Consider the following 22,138-nt stretch of genomic DNA (forward strand, 5'->3'; position numbering starts at 1 on the left):
ACTCTGGGTAAAAAAAAACAAAAAAAAGGTATATGTGTGTGTGTGTGTGTGTGTGTGTGTGTGTGTGTGTGTGCATGCGTGCGTGCGTGCACACACGGTGCATGTGAAACATCCAGACTCAGCCGAAACCAACTCCCTCTCTCTCTCTCTCTCTCTCTCTCCAGCTCACGTTCCATCTCTCTCGCGCTCCCTCTCACTCCTTCCAATGTGTCTTGCGTCTGAGAGTGAGGAAATCTCTGAATGAACCAGTTGAAGCAATAGGTCACAGACAGAGTGAGAGAGGAAGAAGAGGAGCGGGGGGAGCGCGGGGGGGAGAGGGGGGGGGGGGGGGGGGGTGGGCGGGCAGCCCACGCAAAAGGGAACTTTTTACTGTGCAAACACTCTTTCCATCTGCCCCGCACGCTCCCTCCATCTCAGACTGGTGTTAATATGGTGCGCTCCCCAGGCCAGCTCCCGCTCTCTGCTCCGTCTCCCTCCCCATTCCTCTCCTCTCGCCGACGTTCTCAGTAGCCCTAAACATTCTTTCCCCCACTGTCACTGTGTCCTGTCTGCATCTCTCTCTCCTTCTCCCCATCTCTCTTCCTCTTTCTCTTTCAGCTCGCTCACTTTCTCCCCCCCCCCTACGATTGTCACTCACTCGCCGTCTCGGATCCTCTTCGGTCTTGTTTGTTTTCTCCGTCCCTGTCACTCTCTTTGTCTCTACCTTCCCGCCGGCGACGTCGTCTGACGAGGAGAGCGATCCGCCATCTGTAAACACCGCATACCACACCCCCCCCCCCGAGAAAGTGTAATCGAAAACAGGAAACGCAAGAGAGCCCTCGAAGCGATCCTCCGTCAGCCGCGCCGCCGGCCGCCCTGACGGGCCGTACAGGGCTTTTTCTCAAATTACAAAAGAAATGTAATACACGGCAAAAACAAACAAAAAATAAAAGAGACACGGGAGCGTTGTTAAAGTCAAGCTTCTATTTTTAGTGCATTCCTTGGCACGCAAAAAAGTTGCCCAGGAGACGTTGGTTTTGCGTTCTCGGCCTCTTTGTCAGTCTGACTGCACAGTCGGTGTGTGTGTGTGTGTGTCTGTCTGTCTGAGTGTGTGATGTGTGTGTGTGATGTATACTGTATCAGAGCTGACCACTACTGGCCGGCGCCCCGCGCGTCTGCGTCAGCCACACACTGAGCCTGTTGTCATGTTTTTCTACAGACGCCGAGAGCTGCTGACAAACGCTAAGGGGAAATGGGGGTGGGGGCTGTGGAGGAGGTGTGTGCGTGCGCGCGGGTGTGTGTGTCCGTGAGTGCGTGCATGAGCATGTGTACCGGGGGGGGCCCGGGTGGAAGCCGGAGCGACAAAGGGAGGGGGAATACTGTGACGTCGCAGTCTGCCCCACCGAGTAACTATGTCAACATGAAGTGACCCCTCTCACATGGGGGGGAAGGAGAGGGGGGTGGGGGGTGGCGGTGGGGTGGTCCAGATGGGTTTGGGGAGCTGTCAGTGAAGGGGGGCGGGGGGCGGTGGCGGTTCAGGGATGGGCTTTTGTATGACAATGGACACGCACGAGCCCACTTGTGCTTACGTCCGTCACAGAGCCATTGGAGCTCAGAGCATTCAAAACCATTTAAAACTCGCCGCCTCCTTTAACCTGACATGGCTCGGCTGTTTCTATGAATGCTGACGCACTTCAGGCCCATCACTGGCCATTCATTACATTAACAATCATTACGCACTGGCCGGCCATTGTAAATTAGCCTTCCACAATGACGGGAAACAGATAACGAAACTTATAACAGGGCGCGAGGACCGCCGTATTGATTCTACGATCTTTCCACTATAATTATCCATTTCCTCTGCGTCAGTCATGTCGAGTGTGCACATTTCACCATAACCGAGGGTAAACACAGAGGAGGAAATTTCATATCCGCATGTTATCAGTTCTTGCGTTTTCAAGTAGCACCGGGGGCCGCGTTTGGGGAACTTTTGACACAAGCGGCTTCCAGGCGGAACAAAATTTGTAAACGTCCCAAACAGCAGAGGGGGGGCGGCGACGTGGGCTCAGCGCGGCGGGCCCTCGCGCTCCCCAAAAAAAGGGGTGAAGTCACTTTGACATACGAGAAAAGGATTGCGAGGCATCCTGTCTTCCTTTTTTCGGAGAAGCGATAGAGTTGCTGACACAGAAAAGGGTTTACTGTCTGTGTTTGTGTAAACTGTGAACTATCTACCCCTCATACTTTCCCCCTTATCTCCAGAACAGCGGCCGTGAGATATGGAAGCGATGTATTTGCGTGCATTCTTCCTCACCATCATTATCCCTATCTCCCGCTCGCAGGTGAGGGCATGACGAACGGCTTTCAATTAACAAACCGGGTGACCTTTTCGCAGCCTTCCAGTACGCCGACCGCGGCCCGGGGTTGACTCGATGAAGCGGCGAGCTGAGAATGCAATTACTGAGCCACCTTTATCCCCGGAGGGCTGTGGCTAAAAGAAATGGCGTGAAAGTCATTCGAATATGTCTTCTCTTGTTCCCACTGTTTTTCTGCACTTTCGCCCCCGCTGCTCCCAATTAGCTCTAAATTGCTCCGTTGGGGGGGATTCAAAAGCCTCCCTTGTCTCCCATTATCGTCAAAAGTCTGAGTCAGGGACTCAAGTATGAAAGTTATTCAGACCTTTCTATTTTTGGCCGGAGAGCCAAAATACCAATGCATCCCACCGCTGTTGTTTTTACATGTCTCTTCCTCCCCATTCCCTTGATGTCAACCTCTTTCTTCTCTTTATCCATCACCCTGTCCATCGTTCGGCAGAAGGTCACCGTTGGCGCGAAAAAATGGAGACGAACGGCCTGAGACCTCAGCGTCTGCCTTGCATTTCCAGCGCCCCCGCAACTGGCCGGACCTCCAGCATTGCCAGGAAGAATGCCCGGAATGCGAGGAATGGTCCTGAGGGAGATAAGAGGGGAAATTTTTAAACGGCCAAATAGGCAGGGCCGGCAAAGAAAGGATGACGCCAAACCCAGTGATCAGAAGGGGATGGAATAGGATGCCGAGAAAGACAAAAGGTCCAGCAAGACGCCAAGAAAAGAAACGCGGCGGACGGTGGGTGTCAACTGGCCGGCAACAGCAGTGACAAAGTAGACGAAAAGAAAATAGACGTGAATGGAACGGGGGTGGGATGTAGATAGGTGAGACACCATGACAACAAGGGAGCTATGGAGACACACTCTGGAGAAATGAGTGACCGACAATAGAAGAGGTTGAGTGATGCTATGGAATAGAGTGAGTGGACTGAGATAAGGAGGGCAAAGACGCAGAACAGGCAAACACGATAAATGGCAGAAGGGAACAATGATGGGACAGGAAGAAGGGACGGAGATAGTGGCATGTCTCACGGGAAAGACAAGCCCCCTTAATCAGCGCCCGATTGGTCGAGCCCGACAACCAGTGTGCCCACACCTCTCGGGGTGGGTCGCTTACTTTGACTGACAGTACCTCTTTGTGACTAACTGGGTCCTCTCCGTCTAATGTTCTCATTGCTGCGATTGGGTTTTTAGCCTGAGGTCCATCGGTAATTGACCTTATTACTTTAACAGTGTTCAGGAGGTGGTGCGGTCATCGTCCTTGTAAAAAGTGTTGATGTCCTTAAGCAAGATGTCACTAACTGATCCAGATGAGCTGCTTGGTGCCTTGGCTGCGCGCGCGCGTTGTGTGTGTGTGTGTGTGTGTGTGTGTGTGTGTGTGTTTTCTTGGGTAAATTAACTGTGAAGCCCATTCAGCGGTCACCATGGCACCATGTTCACCAAGTGCTATATTAACACAGTCAATATACAATTTAACCATTTTTTCTTTAAAAATGTTTCTATTGGCTCACATGGTTCTCTACTCCATTCTAAGATCTGATGACACAGTTTAGCCTGCTACTGGCATCTGGCTGTGGATCAGCGTCTAACGTCAGGTCCGGGCTGCCGCACTGCCGTCTGGCTGCTGGTGCTGCCTTCAGGGGCAATAGGTAATTGTTTTAAGCTGCTAAATAGCCTGAAGAGGGATTGGATTACCTACCACCAGGGTAGTTCCCTCAGTTTCTCTTGGATTACATCAACGCTTAGGCTTTCATCCATGAGCAAGCACATACCTCACGATCACAGGGGAGGCCTGGAACGCAGCTAACGAGTTACAACAGAGAGGAGGACGGAGGAGGCTACAGAACAACAGGAACAGGAACCATAATGTGACCATGTATAGGATGCAAAGTGTGTGTGTGTTTGTGTGTGTGTGTGTGTGTGTGTGTGTGTGTGTGTGTGTGTGTGTGTGTGTGTGTGTGTGTGTGTGTGTGTGTGTGTGTGTGTGTGTGTGTGTGTGTGTGTGTGCGTGCGTGTGCGTGTGCGTGTGCACATGTGTGTGTGTGTGTGCGTGTGTATGAACGTGAATGAGTTTAGTAGAAGGGAAGAAGCGTGTCTATTGTTAAAATCTGGCCGGATCCCAGTCCTTTTTTAGTATTAAGGACATCAATTATCGAGCTTTAACAAAGAAAATAATACCCATATATAAATCCCCACAGCCTTATCTGGTGTGACAAGATGAATTTCTCTGGTTTCGCAAACTTGCCGCTCTGAGCCAATACATTTGAAAGCATGAGGGTCAATAAACTCTATCCTGGCCACAATTAAGTTGGCTCCTCTCAAAAGCAAGAGTCAAATCGCTCTTCCAAGCAAAGAGGATTCTTGCACGACAAAACAATTTCTTGGATCCCCTGCTCAAAGAAACCTACCCTTGGTCATAACAAACTGATTAAACCTTGTGAGGGGTTAGACGCCTGCAAACCAAACTGATAAGAATCCCCGCTCAAAACTTTAATCTTGACTCTCCGCTGTCATTCTAGCTGCGGAATTAATAGCGTGATTTAAGTTCTTTGTTCCAACTGCTTTTGGGTCGGAACCTCGCATAACGATGGAGCGTGTGTTTTCTGGCTGTCTGACCCGTCTGAAACAGCTGACACAAGGCAGATCGGTGGGTGTGAGAGTTTTCCCTCTGTCAGTTGAGGCGAGGCTGTATTCGGCACATGGAGACAAGAAGGAGGCACCACTCTTGAGCTCTTTTTTTTTTTTTCTTTTTTCTTTTTTCAAACTCCATTAAAAAGAACCCCTGGGAAGTTTGGAATACTGACACAGCTGAGGTGGAGCCCGGGGCAGCTAGGCAGGAGGGAGCATGTTTTTGTGTGTTTACACGTAAGTTTTCCTTCACTACTGGGGCCTGATATATAACCACAGGGCCTTCTCTCATGCCCTCAGTATGAGTGTGATTGGGTTCACTCAGGGGTGCAGGGATACCTTCGAGGGGAGATCTTGAGAACACCCCTCCTCTCCTCTGAGGAGAGATACTATCAAGGTGCCATTCCCCGCCGCCCCTCACCTCAATGTGCAGAATCAGTGGAAGCCAGAAACCCAAAGAGTATCCCTGACACTAATATGGAAAAAAGCCTGTTTGGAGCGAATATAAGGGCAAATATTATTCTTCCTGAGAGTAACCACGGCAAGCACCTCTGACCTGGCAATGAAAGTTCTGAAACAAAAAGCCCAAAGACTTTTTCTGCACCATCAAAGGAGAGCTACATAAAATAAACACAGCCATCAGATTACCGCGCTGAACACGGGACCGCGTTACTGCGCGCTGGCTACCCTGCCTCCCAGCTCCCTAGCTCTATGGGAGTTAAGTGTGGGGTCCGCTCAGTCAACACCATGACGCAAAATGGAACAAGCCTTCGACAGAAGCCCCAGGCTGATGGAATAAGGCCCCTACCCACAGGCCCACAGGCCCCCCGGCCGTAGAAAGACAGAGAGAGAACCAGTGAGACAGAAAGAGAGAGAGTCGCAGGAAAACAGGAGGAAAGCAGAGCAAAGCAGGGAAAAGGTTGATGCCCACAATTTTGAAAGGAGGAAAAGACCACCAGGTCCAAATTGGCGGCACTCACCCACTGCCAAATACAGACACACACACACACACACACACACGCACGCACGCACACACGCACACGCGCACACACGCGCGCACACACACACACACACACACGCACACACACACACACACACGCATGCACGCACACACGCACGCACACACACGCACACACACACACACACACAAACAAATAAAAATACTACTCCAGATGAGAGGCTGGGACAGATAGCCGCCAGTGGAGGAAAGGCCAGGGCAGGGCAGGGCAGGGCGAAGAAAGTTAGGGCACAGTGGTTTTTGGTGGTGGTTGCTGCCAGTGAGGCTATGAGGCTTAGCTGGCTCTACCAACAGTGTGCAGCCTCAGTCTGGTCTATCTGACCTCACAGGGCTTCTTTATACCCTTGCTTGTGCAAGCACAGGCCATTTGTGCGTAGGGGGGCATGCGTATTGGAGCAAAAAAAAAAAAAAAAAGATGAAGTTTGTGTGTTTATTTGTGCATTTCAGGATTGGGTGACGTAACCTAGAGAAAACAGATCCCTCCCTTGAGGAGAACCCAAGCTTTTCTCTTGGCCGCTCGTTCACCTTGCTCAGACTCCATCGATGGCACCCGCCGGTCCGCCAATTCCTTGGTCCTCTCCAGCGTCACCCGCCGTTCCTCTCCTGACTGACTTCCATCATGGCTTCCAACTGCATCCCCGACACAAGCCATAACCCCTTTTCCCACCCAACTCAGACAGAATCAAACACCCCCTGTCCGTCCGTCCGTCCGTCCGTCCGCCTGTCTGTGTGTATTCCTTTATATTCTCCCATTTAACACGGTTCCAATCTGGAGTTGCCCTTTGGCTGCTGACGGTGATCAATCCTGACTCCCAGAAAATGTTCTCAGACCTAAATGACACATCCAGCCACTCCTTGAATTCCCATCACTTTTCCTACCACCGGGACCTGGACAAAAGCAGTCCTGTGACCCTGATTTATTTCCCAACCTGTGTTTCATGAAAACGTTTTTGAGGAGCACTTTGAATTGCAATGCCTTACACTTTCCCCTTTGATTCACTGATAGAGTTTTACCTCAGAGCTTCCATCCATCGGTTGTACAGTCATTTTCTTCTGCCCTTTCCCCTGACGCACGACTTCAAAAACCTCCTTATACTGTAGGATTTGGGGATGACGCAGGGTTTGGCTGAAGTGTTACCAGATCACAGATAGATACTGTTGCCCAGTTAACTGCAGTTGTTAGTGTGAGTGTGAGAGCCTCCCGGCTCCCAAAACATACTCCTGTGGTTATAACAATGGATAAGATCAGTGCGATACATTGGCACACCGGCAGCAGCCCTCTCTCTCTCTCTCCCTCTCTCTCTCTCTCTCTCTCTCGCTCTCTCCATTGCTCCCTCTCTCTCTCTCCCTCTCCTTCCCTCGCTCTCGCTCTCTTTTCTGTCGTATTTTTCTTTTCTCCTCTGACTCAGCTGTTTTGAAGGAAACTCCGTCCCTTTGAAGAAGGGAAGAATCTTTCATTACTCGACAGCAGGCAGAGAGAAGGAAGGAGGGAGATGATAGGGAAAGAATAACTGGCCCATTGTCTCCAGCCCCCACCCACTCCCTCCATCCACCGATGGTAATTGTATTGAGCTAATTACAGAGCGCCGCTCAACAGGTGTGGGTGTCTGCACCTGGGTGAAGGATTGCTTGTGTGTGTGTGTGTGTGTGTGTGTGTGCGTGCGTGCGTGCGTGCGGCGAATTTTGCCAGTGTAAGTATGTGCTTGTTTGCATGGACCGGTGGACAATGGAAACAAACAGGGAGCGTTAGGGAGCGTGACAGAGAGAGGTAGAGACATGAGAGTGTTTTCTCTTCTTGCTCATGCCCGCGTTTCTGGGTGAAAGTGTTGACGACATTTTGTCTGTGTCAGTGTTTGAGGTCATCCATTTACCGTGCATGCGCGTGCATGTGTGTGTGTGTGTGTGTGTGACACATGATTACTTAACCTTACATGCGAACGCCGTCCGGACCGTGCGCCGCATCACACAAGGAGAGACAATATCACGCAGTCAGCATGGACCCGTGCCAATCTGCCAGCCTGTCTGTGTTTAATTATAAGGCAACGGGCAACATCTGCATTCGATTACTGGAAAGTTGAAATTAGCACAAAGACAGAGCCTCACTCTCACTCACACACCGCATTGAATTTCGGATAAGACTGGTTACAAACACTGAATTGATGAACTCCGCCGAAGTTGACCTCTTCAGATGATTCATCATCTATAACGGGCCCGCGTCAATGTCATGTTTCTCCGTGTCTGAATGGTAAGACAGTTGAGGAGACCGACCCCGAGTCAACGCGGGTGATGTAAGCGCGACGCTCTCACGGGGACTGTTTTTGAGCTTTTTACCGTAAGCCAATTCATTTGGGAAGATGACCGGAAGAACGGAAGAGATTTGGCTGAGACAAAGAGCTTTAGAGGCAAATGCCCGACGGGCCGGCCTGGTTCTGCTGAAACAAAGACGTCAGAGGGTTTCAGTCGTGCGCTTCACTTGTGAGGAAGTGTCTCTTGTTTTCATAGGATCTGTCTAGACAATAAAGTTGGCTCTGTCTTACTAAACGAGTGAAAGTTACATTCTCAGGTCCACAGACGCAAACAGATGTTACTCACTTCACTTGATGACATCACCCAACTCCTGCCGGTTCACCCAAAAAGCACACACTAATTTCTACTTAATGAGCTTGGTATTTGTTATTGAATGAGGGGATATGCCACATAAATGAAACAGGAAACCATAATGATTGGGCCACATTTGTATGTCACAACGGCCGACAGGAAATGAAAACCCCCGGTGCCGTTAAGTCACCTGCCTCGGCCTTTGAGACGGCGCACCTCGCCGGAGGTCGCCTTTGTGTGTGGTCATTACGATGCCGTCCGCTTCTTTGAGTCATGACGTTTTGCTCAATGCTGCCGTTCGTACAGGAAACCCGGAGAATGTGTCACTGGCTCGGATGGCAACATAATTGTATCTCCCATTTATTTTAACCAAGCCTATCTGCAGACTCATCATTTCGCGTCAGAGTGGAATGGGTCTTGCGTCGCCACCTTGTGGAATGTTCCTTTGGTCTGACTGCACTGGTGAGTGCCAAGCCCTGAAGGTCCCTTGGCGGGAAGCGAAGTTGTCATGGATCATGTGGAAACTTAAGGTCTTATAGGCAAGTATTCAACATTTTTATTAAAAACATGTAGACAAAAAAACATTTATAGAAGTCAAGTAAAAACATAGGACTGGTGGTACAATAAACATGAGGTTTCATTCCCCACGCTAAAACATAAAATCTATGAAACCATACGAATGTTGATACATGGAATTATCTGGATAACTTGTGTGTTATAGAAATTTCTATTCATGTCACTTTCATGTTTCAGTCAAAACACGTCCTGTTAGCATATTCTTCAAAGTGAGGTTTTCGGGTTGCCTCGAGATGTTCCGCAAATCTTTTTTTTTTTTTTTTATGTGACATCCATCATGGGAAAATGTTGGCTCATTTAAAGCCTCGTCCTCTGATTGGCTGGGAGCTCGTCTTGGTCAAGTCCCCACAGGAAGGTCCGGAGACGCGTCAGCTCCTTTTGGAGCTCGGGGCTTGGGATCGGCTGGGAGAGGTCCAGTCGAGGGGTCTCGTTGGGGAGGATGAGAGGTGGGTGGTCCAAGAAGCTCTCAAAGATATCTAAAGTGCAAAAACAGTTCATTCGCTTGGGTGTCTCATTTATAATCACCATCTCATTATTGAGCCAATTTCGTTTTGTTTTTTTTTTACCTCCACTGAGCTCTGTGCCAGGAGGAGGAGCCCAGGAAGCTGGTGGCGCTCTGGCAGGTCCCAGCTTGTAGTGAGTGAGAAGGTGGTGTAGCTGGGAGGGGCTTAACAAGGTATGATCCTCCAGCAGGTTGGTCCAGGACGACTGGGACGATAAGGACAAATAGATGAGAGAGAGAAAAATGCCCATCCATGTTCTACACAGAGGAAGATACAGGCTTTTAAGACACACATTAGCACACATATGTTACCTGGATCAGGCGGGTTTTGGGCACACACAGGAAGTTGACGGTGATTGACAGTTTCTTCAAAAATTCAGAAGCGATGTCGCCCAACCCTGCCCCTTGCAGCCAGTCCATAACCAGGTCAAGGTTAGTGCGGATCTGGACCGCTCTGGACCAAGAAAACAGTCCATCTTAAAAAACAAAACAAACGCAAAGACAGGACACAAAAATAAGTCATGTGCGGTTTTCCCGGGGGAAGCTGTACGAGGTGGTTCGATTCCATTGTGAGATTCGGGACGGTTTGGACCCTGAAGTCGCGCCCTCTCACCTCTCTCCAACAGCGTGTTGAGCAGGGAGGTGTTGGTGAAGAAGAAGAGGTAGCCGAAGGTTTGGGAGGTGAGAGGAGGGGACAGGCACGCCTCCCGGGACAGCGTCAGGGAACAGCGGTACACTTCGACCAACCCCGCCACCGTGGGGGGCAACGAGGACACGTCGTCCGCCTCCTCCTCCCTCCCGCCCGCCGCCCCCCGCTCTCCGTCCCGTGCCCCGTCCTTTTCTTTGTCTTTGTCCTCATTGGAGAACGGGTTGGTGTCCAGTAACGCCGGCAGGAGCGAATACAGGGTCTTTTTTTGGGATGGAAAGAAGCAGGACTCAAATTAACTTGTTGGTCACTTGACGATCGGATCATTGGCCGATTAGAAGGATTTAGATGAGAAGCCTTAAAGCAAAAACCTTACCTTGGTGAGGTGATACACACACTGCTGGAAGGTGTGCATTATCACATCATCCAGCTGGGCCAAGGCCTCGGAGCAGATGTCCATGTCGGCAGATAAAATTGGATCGCCGGGGGCTTTTTTTTTTGGAAACAATTGTTAATATAAATGAAAGAGCATGTTTTCAGGTCCAATATGGAACAACAACTTGGACGTTTCCGCTGACAGCCGTAGACTGGAGCGGCCGTGTTCCTATGATTATCTTATCATTAAGTTTGCGCTAAGCAAATGTGAAGATGTTCAGTGTGACTCGTCACCCTCACCCTCAAATTCCCAATCTTTCTCCATGGTTTCCACTTTGACTTGAAAGAAATTAAGCAGCTCCGTAGCGTTGGACATCCAGAACATCAGAGGTCGGAGGTCAGATGACAATTTCTGGACATTTGGTGTGCTGATCTCGCTCTCTTGTTCTGCACAACTGGACGAGACATATCGCATACAACACCTTGGTCAGGTGGCCTGTGATATAATGGGGCGTGTACTCTTTTATTGTTATGTTAACGTGAATATTTTATTGTTCAATTGTTCTCATTTTTTATGGTTATTGTTATACGTCAGAGCATAAACGCTGCCATAAAATAAAAACTGTGTTTGTTTTTTAGCACTAACAAACCAAAAAGATTTGCCCGAAGACACGACAGTGGTAGTGTAAACATGGTATGAATCACTCGGCAGTAGGCAAGGAGATCTCCAAACAGAGGAAAAGTGATGTCGAACGGCAGTGATCTTACTTTTGCGTGGGATGCTTATCCCCAAATTCCTTAATGTTATCCTGTGAAAAGAAGCAGAGACAGAAGAAAGGAGCGAGGTCTCCATTTAGCGTCGGGGTGGACGAGAGGGAACAGAGTCTGGCCACATAGCCAGGATAGTTACAGCACATTTTCCAGCAGGAGGGAGGTGACATCAGCTCATCCGTGTTGCCATCAACAACCTGCCAGGCCTCAGTGAAGAGCATCTGTCTGTCTGCCTTCCTCGCTGACTGGACAGCTGTGCTCATCTGTCAATCTGTGTGTCCCATGTTATCAGGTTTGTATATGTGTTGCCCTTTCTTTTTTTTTTAACTACACTTAGTTCTGTTGGCTAACGGGGTCCAAAGTGGGCAGTGGTCAGCCTCCTTAGTGCTTTTCACATAACAATATACATGTTTTCAGGAGGTTCTATTGTCATTTGAGTACCTGACTTCAGACATACAAAGATAAATGTCAAGTTAAGCTGTTATAATAACTCACCCAGACGATTCCTTTGATTAAATTGGCGGCCTTGAGTAATATCTGAGGTGTGAGGGCAGGGTCAAGGTGCTTGGATGCATGATCTATCATGACGGACAGGAGGTAGGCTGGGGCTAGCGGCCCACACCCAGAGTCAGGTGAGGAGTTCTTGGAGATAATCTCCTAAGGGGGAAAGTTGGGGTACAAACATGAAACTTGACCAGCAACGTTCCTTAATTATAAAACAATGTTTTTGTGCCTTTCTTTCTCACCTGTAACAGGGCATCCGAGTGGCGGGAGTGGAACTTCAGCAGCGCCTCAGTGGATCCCAAGTACTGTCTCAAGGCTTCCTGCCTGTCGACCGATCCAGAGGGGCAGCAAGAGGAGGGGGCGTCCGCGTGCCAGGGCAGGACCAGAGCCAGGGGCGGGGCGGGGGTCACGCGGGGGTCTCGATAGAGGAACAGAAAGTGGCCCCCGAGACCGATCACGTCTCCTGGCTTCAGAACTGTCTCCCTGTAAAGGGCCACGCCATTGTGTGTGACTGCCCCTCCTCTGAAAGGTCGCATCACAGCTATGGATAGGGGAAGATAGGTTTCGATGAACTCAACAAACGTATTCCATTATTGCATTCACGGGGAGGGCATCCAAGTCTTCAGTCCACAAAATGTGGATACAAAGTATAATTGTTTATATAAGAGATGGATTTTTAATGATGTTGAGGGGCCACATTGTACCTTGTACCGATGGCGTCTCAGGGACGGCCGAATCTCTCCTGACCAGCAGGTGTCTGGACAGAACGTCAGGGGCCGACAGAAACGTGTCCACCTTCAACGGCCTCTTCCCCTTCCTCTCTCTCTCTCTATCCTTGTCTCTTTCCCTCAAAGTGGGCTTCCTCCCAAACACATGCGTATGTCCCGCCATGATGTACAAAACAAAGTCCTGAACAACACAAACATAAAGGACATTATGAGAGAGGGAGAGAGGGGGGGGGAGAGAGAGAGAGAGAGAAAGGCAGGGGGGTCTGTTATCTTGGAGTGCTATAGTTCCAGTAATCTCCCATCTTGGAGATGTTAAGTTGAGCAGAGGGGAACAGATAAGGATGTGAAGTGTGTCACAGTTTGCGACAATGGCCACCTGTGTGAGGTCGTTGTGTGAGGTGGGGTGAGGTATAGAGGCAGGTTTTGTACTGTCTTTAGATGTTTGGTGGAGGTATTGTACTGCTCTGAGGCTTTTTGTGCCGGGGTTTGAATGGGAGAGCCTTGGAGAGGGATGGAAACTGTGATGGTATGCGGCGATTAGAGACATGCAGGTATGATGTCATATCAAGGGCGCATGTATGTGTGTGTGTGTGTGTGTGTGTGTGTGCGTCCGCACCCGTCTTTGTGCACCTATACACGTGTCTGTTAGTTTGCCGGTGTGTGTCATCCAGCAGTGCGCGCCTTGCCTTGCTTTGATCGTAACCTTGCAGCAGCAGGAAGTAGGGCCGGTCCGTGGGCGGAAGGATCAAGCTCTGTGACATCACTTCCAGGTCGCAGCTTGAGTAATCCTTTTGATCCTCCATCGGCTGGTTCGTCCATCCGACCTTACCTCCATCCTTCGACCTTCTAGTCTGCAATAGTGTGTTGGGACATGATGATGCACAAATAGCTTCTAGCCTGAAATCCCGATTTCAAACCCTCCCATATTCTACACCCGTACTCTCACCTCTCCTGGCTGTGGGCTTATCATGCTCACAATGTTCTTCCTCTGCTCTCCTAGCCCGTCGCTGTTGTTATGCATGCTTGCAGCGGGACGCGGGTCATTGCTGACATGGTTGCCTTGGCGACGTCGCAGGCTAATGTTCATGTCACTGATGCTCCTTCTGAGCTCCGTGTTCCGCCCACGGTGACCTCGCTCGCCCTCCTCTTGCCCGCCCCCTGACGACATTCGACTTCGCCTCCAGCGAACACCTGTTGATGATTATAGTAATTATAATAATAATTATAATAATTATAATAATAATTACAATAATAATTATAATTATTATTGTTATTATAATAATCCCCCCAAAAAAATAAAAAGGAAAAGAGAACAACAAACAAAACAGCTGCAGATTCCAGTTCTGTTTGTACCTTGGCAGTTCTCTCCCTCCCTCTCCCGCTCCTTCTCTCTTTCCCTTTCTTCTCTCTCATAGTCCTCCTTTCTTTGAATCTCGAAGCGCCGCTCAAACCCATCCTTGGGTCGCCACATGTCAACGAGCAACAAGGGACATTCCCATGGGGCCACGCCTCTGCGACACTCTGTTTCCCATTGGACGGCTCCATCTGGCCGCTGGATGGGCTTTCCAATGACATCACACAACAGGAAGTCATCGGGGCTGTACTTCTGTAGCACTGGAAGGTAATGGAGTAAGGTAAAGGAAAGGGGAGGGGTAATTATTTTTCCATAACACGACTGTTTATGTTTATATTAAGTCATTCATTACTGGTTCAAAGTTTTTTGAACAAACTACGCTCTGTTATGGATAAATGAGAGGGTGCTAGTGAGAAAATCTTTCAGTCCCTCACACCTGCATCTTCCGTCTCCTCCCTCTCCCGCTCCGTGTAGCGGGTGATGACCTGTGCAATGAGCTGCCGCGCCGTGGAGTGGACGTTGGCCAGCAGGGAGCGATAATTAGCCCCGCTGGAGAGAGCATCCCCGTAGATTTTGATCAGGCCCGGGGCAGAGGACGAAGCTGGAGGCAGGTAGTGGTGGGACGAGGGGGCGGCGGAATGGGCCCAAACCTCTCGCTCCCTTTCGCCCACCGCTCGATCCCGGTCGCTGTTAGAGCGCCCCCTCAGAAAGAGGTGCGAAAGGCGCTTGGCCCGGGACTGGGGCACAGCAGGCCGAGGCCGGAGAAAGGCCGGGGAGGGAGATGGGGACGGGGCCGGTGAAGCCAGCGAGGGGGTGGAGGCTGAGAGGGAAGAGGAAGGGGCAGAAGGGGCCTCGTGGAGGGAGGCTGCGTCAGAACTGGTGGTTGACCTGGGAACGAGAGAGGAAGGGAAGACAGATGCAGGAGAAAGGAAGGGGAAGGAAGGGAACGACCAGCTGTGAATTATGACCGAGGAACATGGATGTTCTATAACGCTATGCTACTTTAACATACGACAGGCGCAAGGCTCCAGGGTTCTGTAGACACTGGTGACAGCTCATGAAAGGCAGTTCCATGAATACAAAAATATCCAATCAGAAAATGATTTTGGGCATTTAATACCATTTTCAGACTTCCGACTCACTTGACAGAGATAGCACTGGGCCAGCGTCCCCCGAGCTTGGCAAAGTGTTTCCTGGGGGAGTTGATCCAAAGACCCACTGGAAAATGGAGCTTTCTGAAGCGAGGACTGCCAGACCCCTCCATCTAGCAGAAAAGAGAAGCTTGAAGTGGCAACCAATGGGGAGTGTTGGTTGATCCCTGAAGGCATACTGTAACTTGTTTTTTAAACCACAATATCCACATTATGCCAGGATAATTACGGTTGAGGCAGAGGCAGAATAGAGGCAGATTTCCTCTGATCTTTCCCCACATTGTCGTGAGGAATGTGTGTCGGCAATGTCGAGTATGAATGATAAAACAATGGAATGATCTCATCAACAAGAATTACCAAGAAAATACACGTTGAACACAACCAAAGAGATCAAGCGAAAATTCTAACTGTACGTTTCTAAATATAGTGTGTGTATGTGTGTGCATGTGCGTGTGTGTGTGTGATTTGTCATTCTCCAAACAGGAAGCATCTTTTGTTGTTCTCAGGTTGAGCCGTCGCAATGAAAGGGAAATGCCTGCTCTAAAGGTCACCGCCTGTCCGGCTGTGTCTGACCACACAAATTAACAGAAGATTTTGGGATCAACCGTGGTCTCCAACAGGTGAGACCTAGAAATGTAAAGGTGACAAGAGTCTCCCAGAGAAAAGATAAATACAATCTTCAATATTTATATATATTTACATCCCTATATATATATATATATATATATATATATATATGTATATATATATATATATATATACACATTTATTATATATATCCCTTTATATATATATATATATATATATAAATAAAGAGAAACATTTAAAATGTCCAGATGTCCACTATATCCACCAACCATTTATTTGTTAATTTATTTGTTGTTTGTTTGTTTGTTTGTTTCATTCTTTCTTTCTTTCTTTTGTTCTTTCTTTCGATGTGCAGTATACACAAAACAAAGGACTGGGTTGTTGTCGTTGTTGTACGATCTATTCTATTAATGTACGTTCTATTAATTAAACAAAAAGTCATTGAACAAACAGATATTAGATTGAAAGCTTTCTGAAGACACTTACCCACTTTTAGTTCTGATCCCTCTGTATCACAGCGTATATCCTCTGCAGTAGATGCCCTTCTCACATAAACGCATGCAACCGAACGCAACTTAAAGACCTTTTGGTTTAGTTGCACCGTCCATTTTCCAAAGGCCCCATCCTTTTACATATTTACCCAACAATCGCTAAATTCTCCCGTCCATTGATTCTTCACTTTTAGCGGTCGGCGCCCTCATATATTTCTTTTTCTCTCTTTCTTGACAAAATGGTTCCCTCTGTCTCTCTGGGTCTCTGCCTCGCTGGGTCTATAGATAGAGAATCAGGCCCATTGTTCTTAGTGACAGAATTTCCTTCCTCTGCAGTGGACAACACCTATATCCTGAGTGAGTGAGGGAAGGATCGGCAGAGAATGAGAGAGAGAGGGAATTTACAGGCAGATGAAGAACTTTAAGGCCTTGCTGTACCTACTGTATATGCTGTACTTGAACACTGGAATGTAAAGGATTTTGAAAGGGAAGGGGAAACAATTGTTCCTCAATAGTCTCACATTCCTAGTATACAGTCATCGTCATAATCATCATTGTCATCATACAGTATTAGAAAATAAACTACTCTATCTATCTATCTATCTATCTATCTATTTATCTATCTATTTATCTATCTATCTATCTATCTATCTATCTATCTATCTATCTATCTATCTATCTATCTATCTATCTATCTATCTATCTATCTATCTATCTATCTATCTTTTATAGATTAAATGAACATATTTCAGTGAGACCATTTAACTGTCGCCACGTGTAATCTACTGCATTTACCATGTTCTTCTATTATTATTCTAAAATAATTATTATGCTTCTATTTTGCGTCCCAAATATTTCTCAAATGGATAAGCAGCAAATGGAAAACAACTCTCCCGAAACAAATGCAGTGCTGGCTTGAGATCTTCTCTGAAGGAAGTCACAGTACTTTATCGTATCACGATATCACAGGAAGTTATTTCGAAAGACAGGTCATCTTGAGTTTTTTAGCTTTTGCTGAAAAAGGGAAGAAGGAAACTGCGAGAAAGGAAGTTATGGGGAGACACCTGTGACCTCCGACCGTCTATAACAGGAAAATGGTAAAAGGAAGAAACTTTAGAAACACAACAGGATTTTGCTCATCTGTTTACAAAAAAAATCATATCTGATTGTTAATCTTGATAGATAATTCCAGCTGCAGCCTCCGTGCTGCTCCGTGCGGAAGGCCCCACAAGCATAACCGTACAACATTCACTGACACTAGTGACGGGCACCGGATTGTTGATAGTGGGGGGACATGCGGTGGTGGGGGGGCGTATGGAAGAACGTGTCCCCATCATGCACGGTGCTTGTTTCGTTCCATGAGGAAACCGAGTAATATTAAATAACCAGAAAATTATCTTAAATAAAAACACACTGTTTTGGCGCCCCATCGACTCTACTGTCAGAGAGGGAGCGCTTGGGTCGGAGCCTGTGGGGCTAATTTAGATTGGGGGCAATTCATAAAACATTCGGGCCTGAAGCCCTGGACACCCACCCCTAGCCACGCCATTGTCGCCAACGTTCTATTACCGTAATACCTAAAAGTGGGGGGACAGAAAATCCCCCGTGCACTATTCCCTCCTAGGCCCCAGTTATTCGCTTATTTATAGGAAGTGCGTCTCTATTTCGGGGATTTGGCGTGGAATAAATTCCAAACCCTCCCCTCTAGATGCACCTGTTTTAACATCCGACTGCACGACTTTCCTTGGTTTAACCACTCTCTCTCAATTCAATGTCGGTGTACATGGTGCCTTCGAAAGAGGCTTTTAAAAAAAATTGCTTTTATTGTTTCAGGATGTTTATCATCACAGAAAATTGGCAAAATACTGTGGAAAATCAAATGTATTTGTTTGATTATGTATTTAGTTTGTTTATTTGTAGTTATTTATTCATGAATTTACTTATTTTGTTAAGTGTATTTGTTCATCATCATAATAATAATAATAATAATAATAATAATAATAATAATAATAATAATAATAATAATAATAATAATAATAATAATAATAATATTATTATTATTATTATCTTCTACAAATTGAAAAAGCGTCTATACTACGCGAGGTTTAACCTCCTCAAGTATCCCAGAATGCAGTGCGCGGCGGCAAGGAAGACCCGGAAGTACACTTGCCAAGAGAGGACGCCCCAAGAATCATCCCAAGGTTGGTTGTCATTTAAAATGCTCATCGTGTTCATTTACAGTGTTAAAAAAACCCGTTTTTACACGCGCAATTGAATGCGTTGGTTCCGTCGATATGTTGAGATTGATTGGGTCATATTATCGCTTTATAACATCCAGTCAACGTTGAAATAGCGAGCTATCGCTAGGGATTTGCGCTATGCTAACTTGTGCTAGCAAGCGGTGGCAGCCAGTTCGTGACCTTTCAGTCGCGTTTGTGACAACCTTTCAATCCTGCTTTCAAGCAGTCGCGTTGCATTTCGAAAGACTGCAAAACATTTTGGGGCCGTCAGAAAGATTGACGTGTATCGGCGTGCTGGTACCGACATTTCGACGGTGTTTGATTTTTGTCGTTCAGGTTTGGGTTGAGATGAGGACAAGGAAACATCTGTCGCTGCATTGCGGGCATGTTTAGTTCCAAAAGACTGTGTTCAATGTTCTCTTGTTTTCATTGTTTTACAGGCTCAGTAGAACAAGCAAGATGGCCGAGACCGTTGAAGAGAAGATCAATAATTACAGGACGGCTCCCTTTGATGCCAGATTCCCCAACACGAATCAGACCCGCAACTGCTTCCAGAACTACCTGGGTGAGGTTAGGGGCAGTTTGCTGTAAGATGGGGCCAGAAGGCCCAACCGGATCCGTTTTGGCCAAAATAAGATCGTCCCAAAAACATAACTCACTGGGCGTTCCAGGTTCCTGGGAAATCATAATGCCTCAAGAGCAGCCTCTAATGATTGAAGAATAGCTTTGGACAGTCATTTGCGTCAAGTGTTCTAATGATTAGCTTGTGGGTTGAACCCCTAACATGCTGGAAAACCAACATTAAACAAGGTGTTTTAAGGCAATGCTGTAGTCGGTAGGTTCTTATAATTAAGTCAATATCAGCCTTGTCTGTTGGGATTTGTGTGCCTTGTCAAATATCTTAACATTTTTTCAAGTTTTAAATAGCATTGTTTATTATCATTTTGGTTCAGACTTTCACCGGTGCAACAAGGCCCTGACAGAGAAAGGGCAGGATGTGTCCCCGTGTCAGTGGTACCAGAGGGTCTACAAGAGCCTCTGCCCCATGAGCTGGGTAAGTATTTTTGTGACTCTGGTGACAGTTGTTATGGTGGGTTCTATCATTTACATAGCTGCTTGTTATTTTTCTTCACATCTTACTTATGATAACTGACTGGTAGAAAAGGGACTGAAAGCACAGGTGTTTCATGCTCTCTCAGGTATTTTGTTGTAGTCTTCCCTTCATCGCCTTCTTTAGTCTTGCACACAAACATCCGCACATCTTGAACTATAGATGTTTCCATTGTGCTTTGCTGGTAATAACAACAGGTAAAACAACAGTTTCAGCATCTCTGCACATGGCTTAGAATAGCAATATAGAAACATCGGTATTGGTTTGTTTCTTGTCATTCTATTTTAAGTGTATTTTTTTGTTAATACATACATAGTTACCGTTTGGGAAGATGCATAGGTAAAGTTGAAGTTGTGCTATTGCATTTAACCAATCAGTGAAGAACATCGCTGGTAGTCCCACAACACAGATCCCGGTGGCCGGGGTCAGTCCCACATGCTGAGCAGGAACCAAAAATCTTTTCTGGAACTCTGCTGGTGTCCATGGATCAATGATAATTTATTTCCAATGTGATTCAGCACTTTGCGATTCTGGGCGAGCAAGGCCCTTGTAACTAAGATAGAATTATTATCTTTCCAGTTTGTTGTGGCCCCATCTTAATCACATCCATCTGTATTTCTCAGTTTTTAATCACAGTATTTATTTATTTATGTGACCTAACTTATGACTGTGTCCCCTGCAGGTTGGCAAGTGGGATGAGCAGATTGAGGCTGGAAGTTTCCCCGGAAAGATCTGAAATTGCAGCCGATTCCTGACTTGGATGGTCCACTTCAGGACATTCTGTTACATGCACTTTTACCTGTGTAGTGTGCTTGAAGACATTCATATACAATTGATTACACCTTTGCAAATGTTGATCTGTGAGATTCAGATGGAATAAAAACATGCACACGCTTTTATCCTGTTTAATAAAGTCCGGGATTTCTCTCTGTGGTCCACCCTTAACTTTGATGTCTTTGCCAGTTATTTGACACATTTAAAGGTAAAATTAACATAAATACTGTAGATGCATTTAAATACAGTATAAGGGAAAGTATTTGTCCGGAGGGTGGCGGTGCTGAGTAAAATGAACTGCGTTGGTGTAATTTCCCCTTTAAACACGGTGTGGCGCTATTAAACAGGACAAGGATTCATTGCCTGCGATCGAAGTATATGTGGCGTCAATATTAATATTTTAATTGGATACGTGCAACAAAATATAACCAAACGACCGAAGACTAAACCGACACAGAAGTTTGATATCGCCAATACCACAATGCAAGAAAACTGGTAACCATACAATCTGCAATGTTCTACAGTCGTGCGATGTCAGTGCAGTACAGCACAGGCCTTTAGAAACGGGATGATATGCTCTACTGGAGAAACAAATGTGGAAGCTGCATTTGCAACATTGGCACCCTTGCATGTTAAAAATAAACCTCAGTAAATAAAAATGGCGATGACAAAATCGACACCCTTGATGTAATATTTGGTGGCACGGCCTCTGAAGGAAATATCTGCCGTCGAGCGCTTCCTATGGACTTCAGTCAGATTCCTTCACACCTCTGGCGCTTTGGCCCGCTCTTTTTGCAAACCGCTCCGGTTCTGTCAGATTTGAAGGGTGCCTCCTTCCAACTGCTGTTTTCACACCTTTCCACAGGTGTCCAACGGGATCAACATCTGGACTCAGCGCCGCCCGCTTTAGAACAGGCCAGCGTTTTGTTTTCGAACCATGCCCAGGTGCTTTTTGATGTGCGTTTTTGGATCACTGTCCGGACGGAGGCCACTGGGTGGAACATTGCGCCCCAAAAATACCTGGGTAATCGCCACGATTTCATGACGCCACGCGCCGATTCAAGGCACCCAGTACCAACGGCGGCACAGCAACCCCCAAAACATCAGTGAACCTCCTCCATGTTTGACTGTTGGGGTCGTTTTGTTGTTTTTTCTCTCCTGCAAACAGAGTTTACGCAAACTCCTCTGTCCACAGCACATTCTCCCAGGGGGGATTTTTGGCTCGTTCGGGTGTGTTTTGGCAATATCCAGCCGGGCTTTCTTGCGTCCCCCTCTCTCTCCCTCTCTCTCTCTCTCTCTCGGCACTGGGGTCCCGCTGGCTTCCCCACAGAGCCCCCCTTTCATCGAGTTGGCGACGGAGAGCAAGAGTCGAAACGGTCGCACCTGGCGGAGCGTCAGCTTGAATCCGTTCTGCCGTCGTCCCAGGTCTCTCCCCCCTCCTCCTCCTCCTCCTCCTCCACCGTCGGAACAACCCTTCGCCGCGATCTTCGGCGGGGGGAGCAGGGCTGCAGTGAGCGCCGGTCATATCGAACATCACCGTCAGGCGGAAAAACACGCTGACACCGAACGTAAGCCTCGTCGCCCGGCGCTGGCTGCAGCACCGTGGGCCTGAAACGCCTTGATAACGTGGCGCACGGTGGACACGGGAACATGCAGGTCTCCGGGGATGGACATGTCGCCTTGAGATGGGCCGTGTTTGGCCGCAATCTGTTTTTCCTCTTTTCTCCGCGCTCGGTGTGAA

General features: G+C 47.6%; 2 protein-coding genes across 4 annotated transcripts; one reads left to right on the forward strand and one right to left on the reverse strand.

Annotated features, from left to right (window-relative positions):
* Positions 1-9,119: 9,119 nt before the first annotated feature.
* Positions 9,120-16,542, reverse strand: rasip1 (Ras interacting protein 1). 3 transcript variants are annotated; one of them, XM_080005645.1, is made up of 16 exons: positions 16,268-16,542; positions 15,185-15,306; positions 14,479-14,930; positions 14,042-14,302; positions 13,635-13,879; positions 13,375-13,539; positions 12,665-12,869; positions 12,203-12,501; positions 11,952-12,113; positions 11,454-11,494; positions 10,986-11,140; positions 10,687-10,799; positions 10,278-10,572; positions 9,977-10,140; positions 9,729-9,870; positions 9,120-9,638 (listed from the first exon to the last, which is right to left on the reverse strand). In XM_080005645.1, exons 2-16 carry the CDS (start codon positions 15,304-15,306, stop codon positions 9,460-9,462), a joined length of 3,000 nt encoding a protein of 999 aa, XP_079861771.1. In that variant the 5' UTR covers positions 16,268-16,542; the 3' UTR covers positions 9,120-9,459. The 3 variants fall into 3 exon arrangements, with proteins under 3 accessions (XP_079861771.1, XP_079861770.1, XP_079861769.1); XM_080005644.1 differs by having other exon boundaries at positions 9,120-9,870; positions 16,272-16,542; XM_080005643.1 differs by having other exon boundaries at positions 9,120-9,870.
* A 1,854-nt stretch (positions 16,543-18,396) lies between these two features.
* On the forward strand, positions 18,397-20,568 carry cox6b2 (cytochrome c oxidase subunit 6B2). Its single transcript, XM_080005694.1, has 4 exons — positions 18,397-18,473; positions 18,953-19,077; positions 19,466-19,566; positions 20,306-20,568. The coding sequence occupies exons 2-4, from the start codon at positions 18,972-18,974 to the stop codon at positions 20,357-20,359; spliced, it is 261 nt and encodes an 86-aa protein (XP_079861820.1). The 5' UTR covers positions 18,397-18,473; positions 18,953-18,971; the 3' UTR covers positions 20,360-20,568.
* The last annotated feature ends 1,570 nt before the right edge of the window (positions 20,569-22,138 follow it).

Source organism: Zeus faber (genome assembly GCF_960531495.2).
Source record: "Zeus faber genome assembly, chromosome: 8".
In the NCBI taxonomy this organism is placed as follows: Eukaryota; Metazoa; Chordata; class Actinopteri; order Zeiformes; family Zeidae; genus Zeus; species Zeus faber.

Excerpts from the sequence above, each read along its gene's own strand:
- rasip1 (XM_080005644.1), bottom strand. The coding sequence starts at position 15,306 with ATGGAGGGGTCTGGCAGTCCTCGCTTCAGAAAGCTCCATTTTCCAGTG. Across the intron at positions 11,141-11,453 it reads GATAAGCATCCCACGCAAAA|TTGTGCAGAACAAGAGAGCG; the intron begins GTAAGATCACTG and ends TGTCTCGTCCAG. Across the intron at positions 10,141-10,277 it reads CAACACGCTGTTGGAGAGAG|ATGGACTGTTTTCTTGGTCC; the intron begins GTGAGAGGGCGC and ends TTGTTTTTTAAG.
- cox6b2 (XM_080005694.1), top strand. The coding sequence starts at position 18,972 with ATGGCCGAGACCGTTGAAGAGAAGATCAATAATTACAGGACGGCTCCC. Across the intron at positions 19,078-19,465 it reads CTGCTTCCAGAACTACCTGG|ACTTTCACCGGTGCAACAAG; the intron begins GTGAGGTTAGGG and ends ATTTTGGTTCAG. Across the intron at positions 19,567-20,305 it reads GCCTCTGCCCCATGAGCTGG|GTTGGCAAGTGGGATGAGCA; the intron begins GTAAGTATTTTT and ends TGTCCCCTGCAG.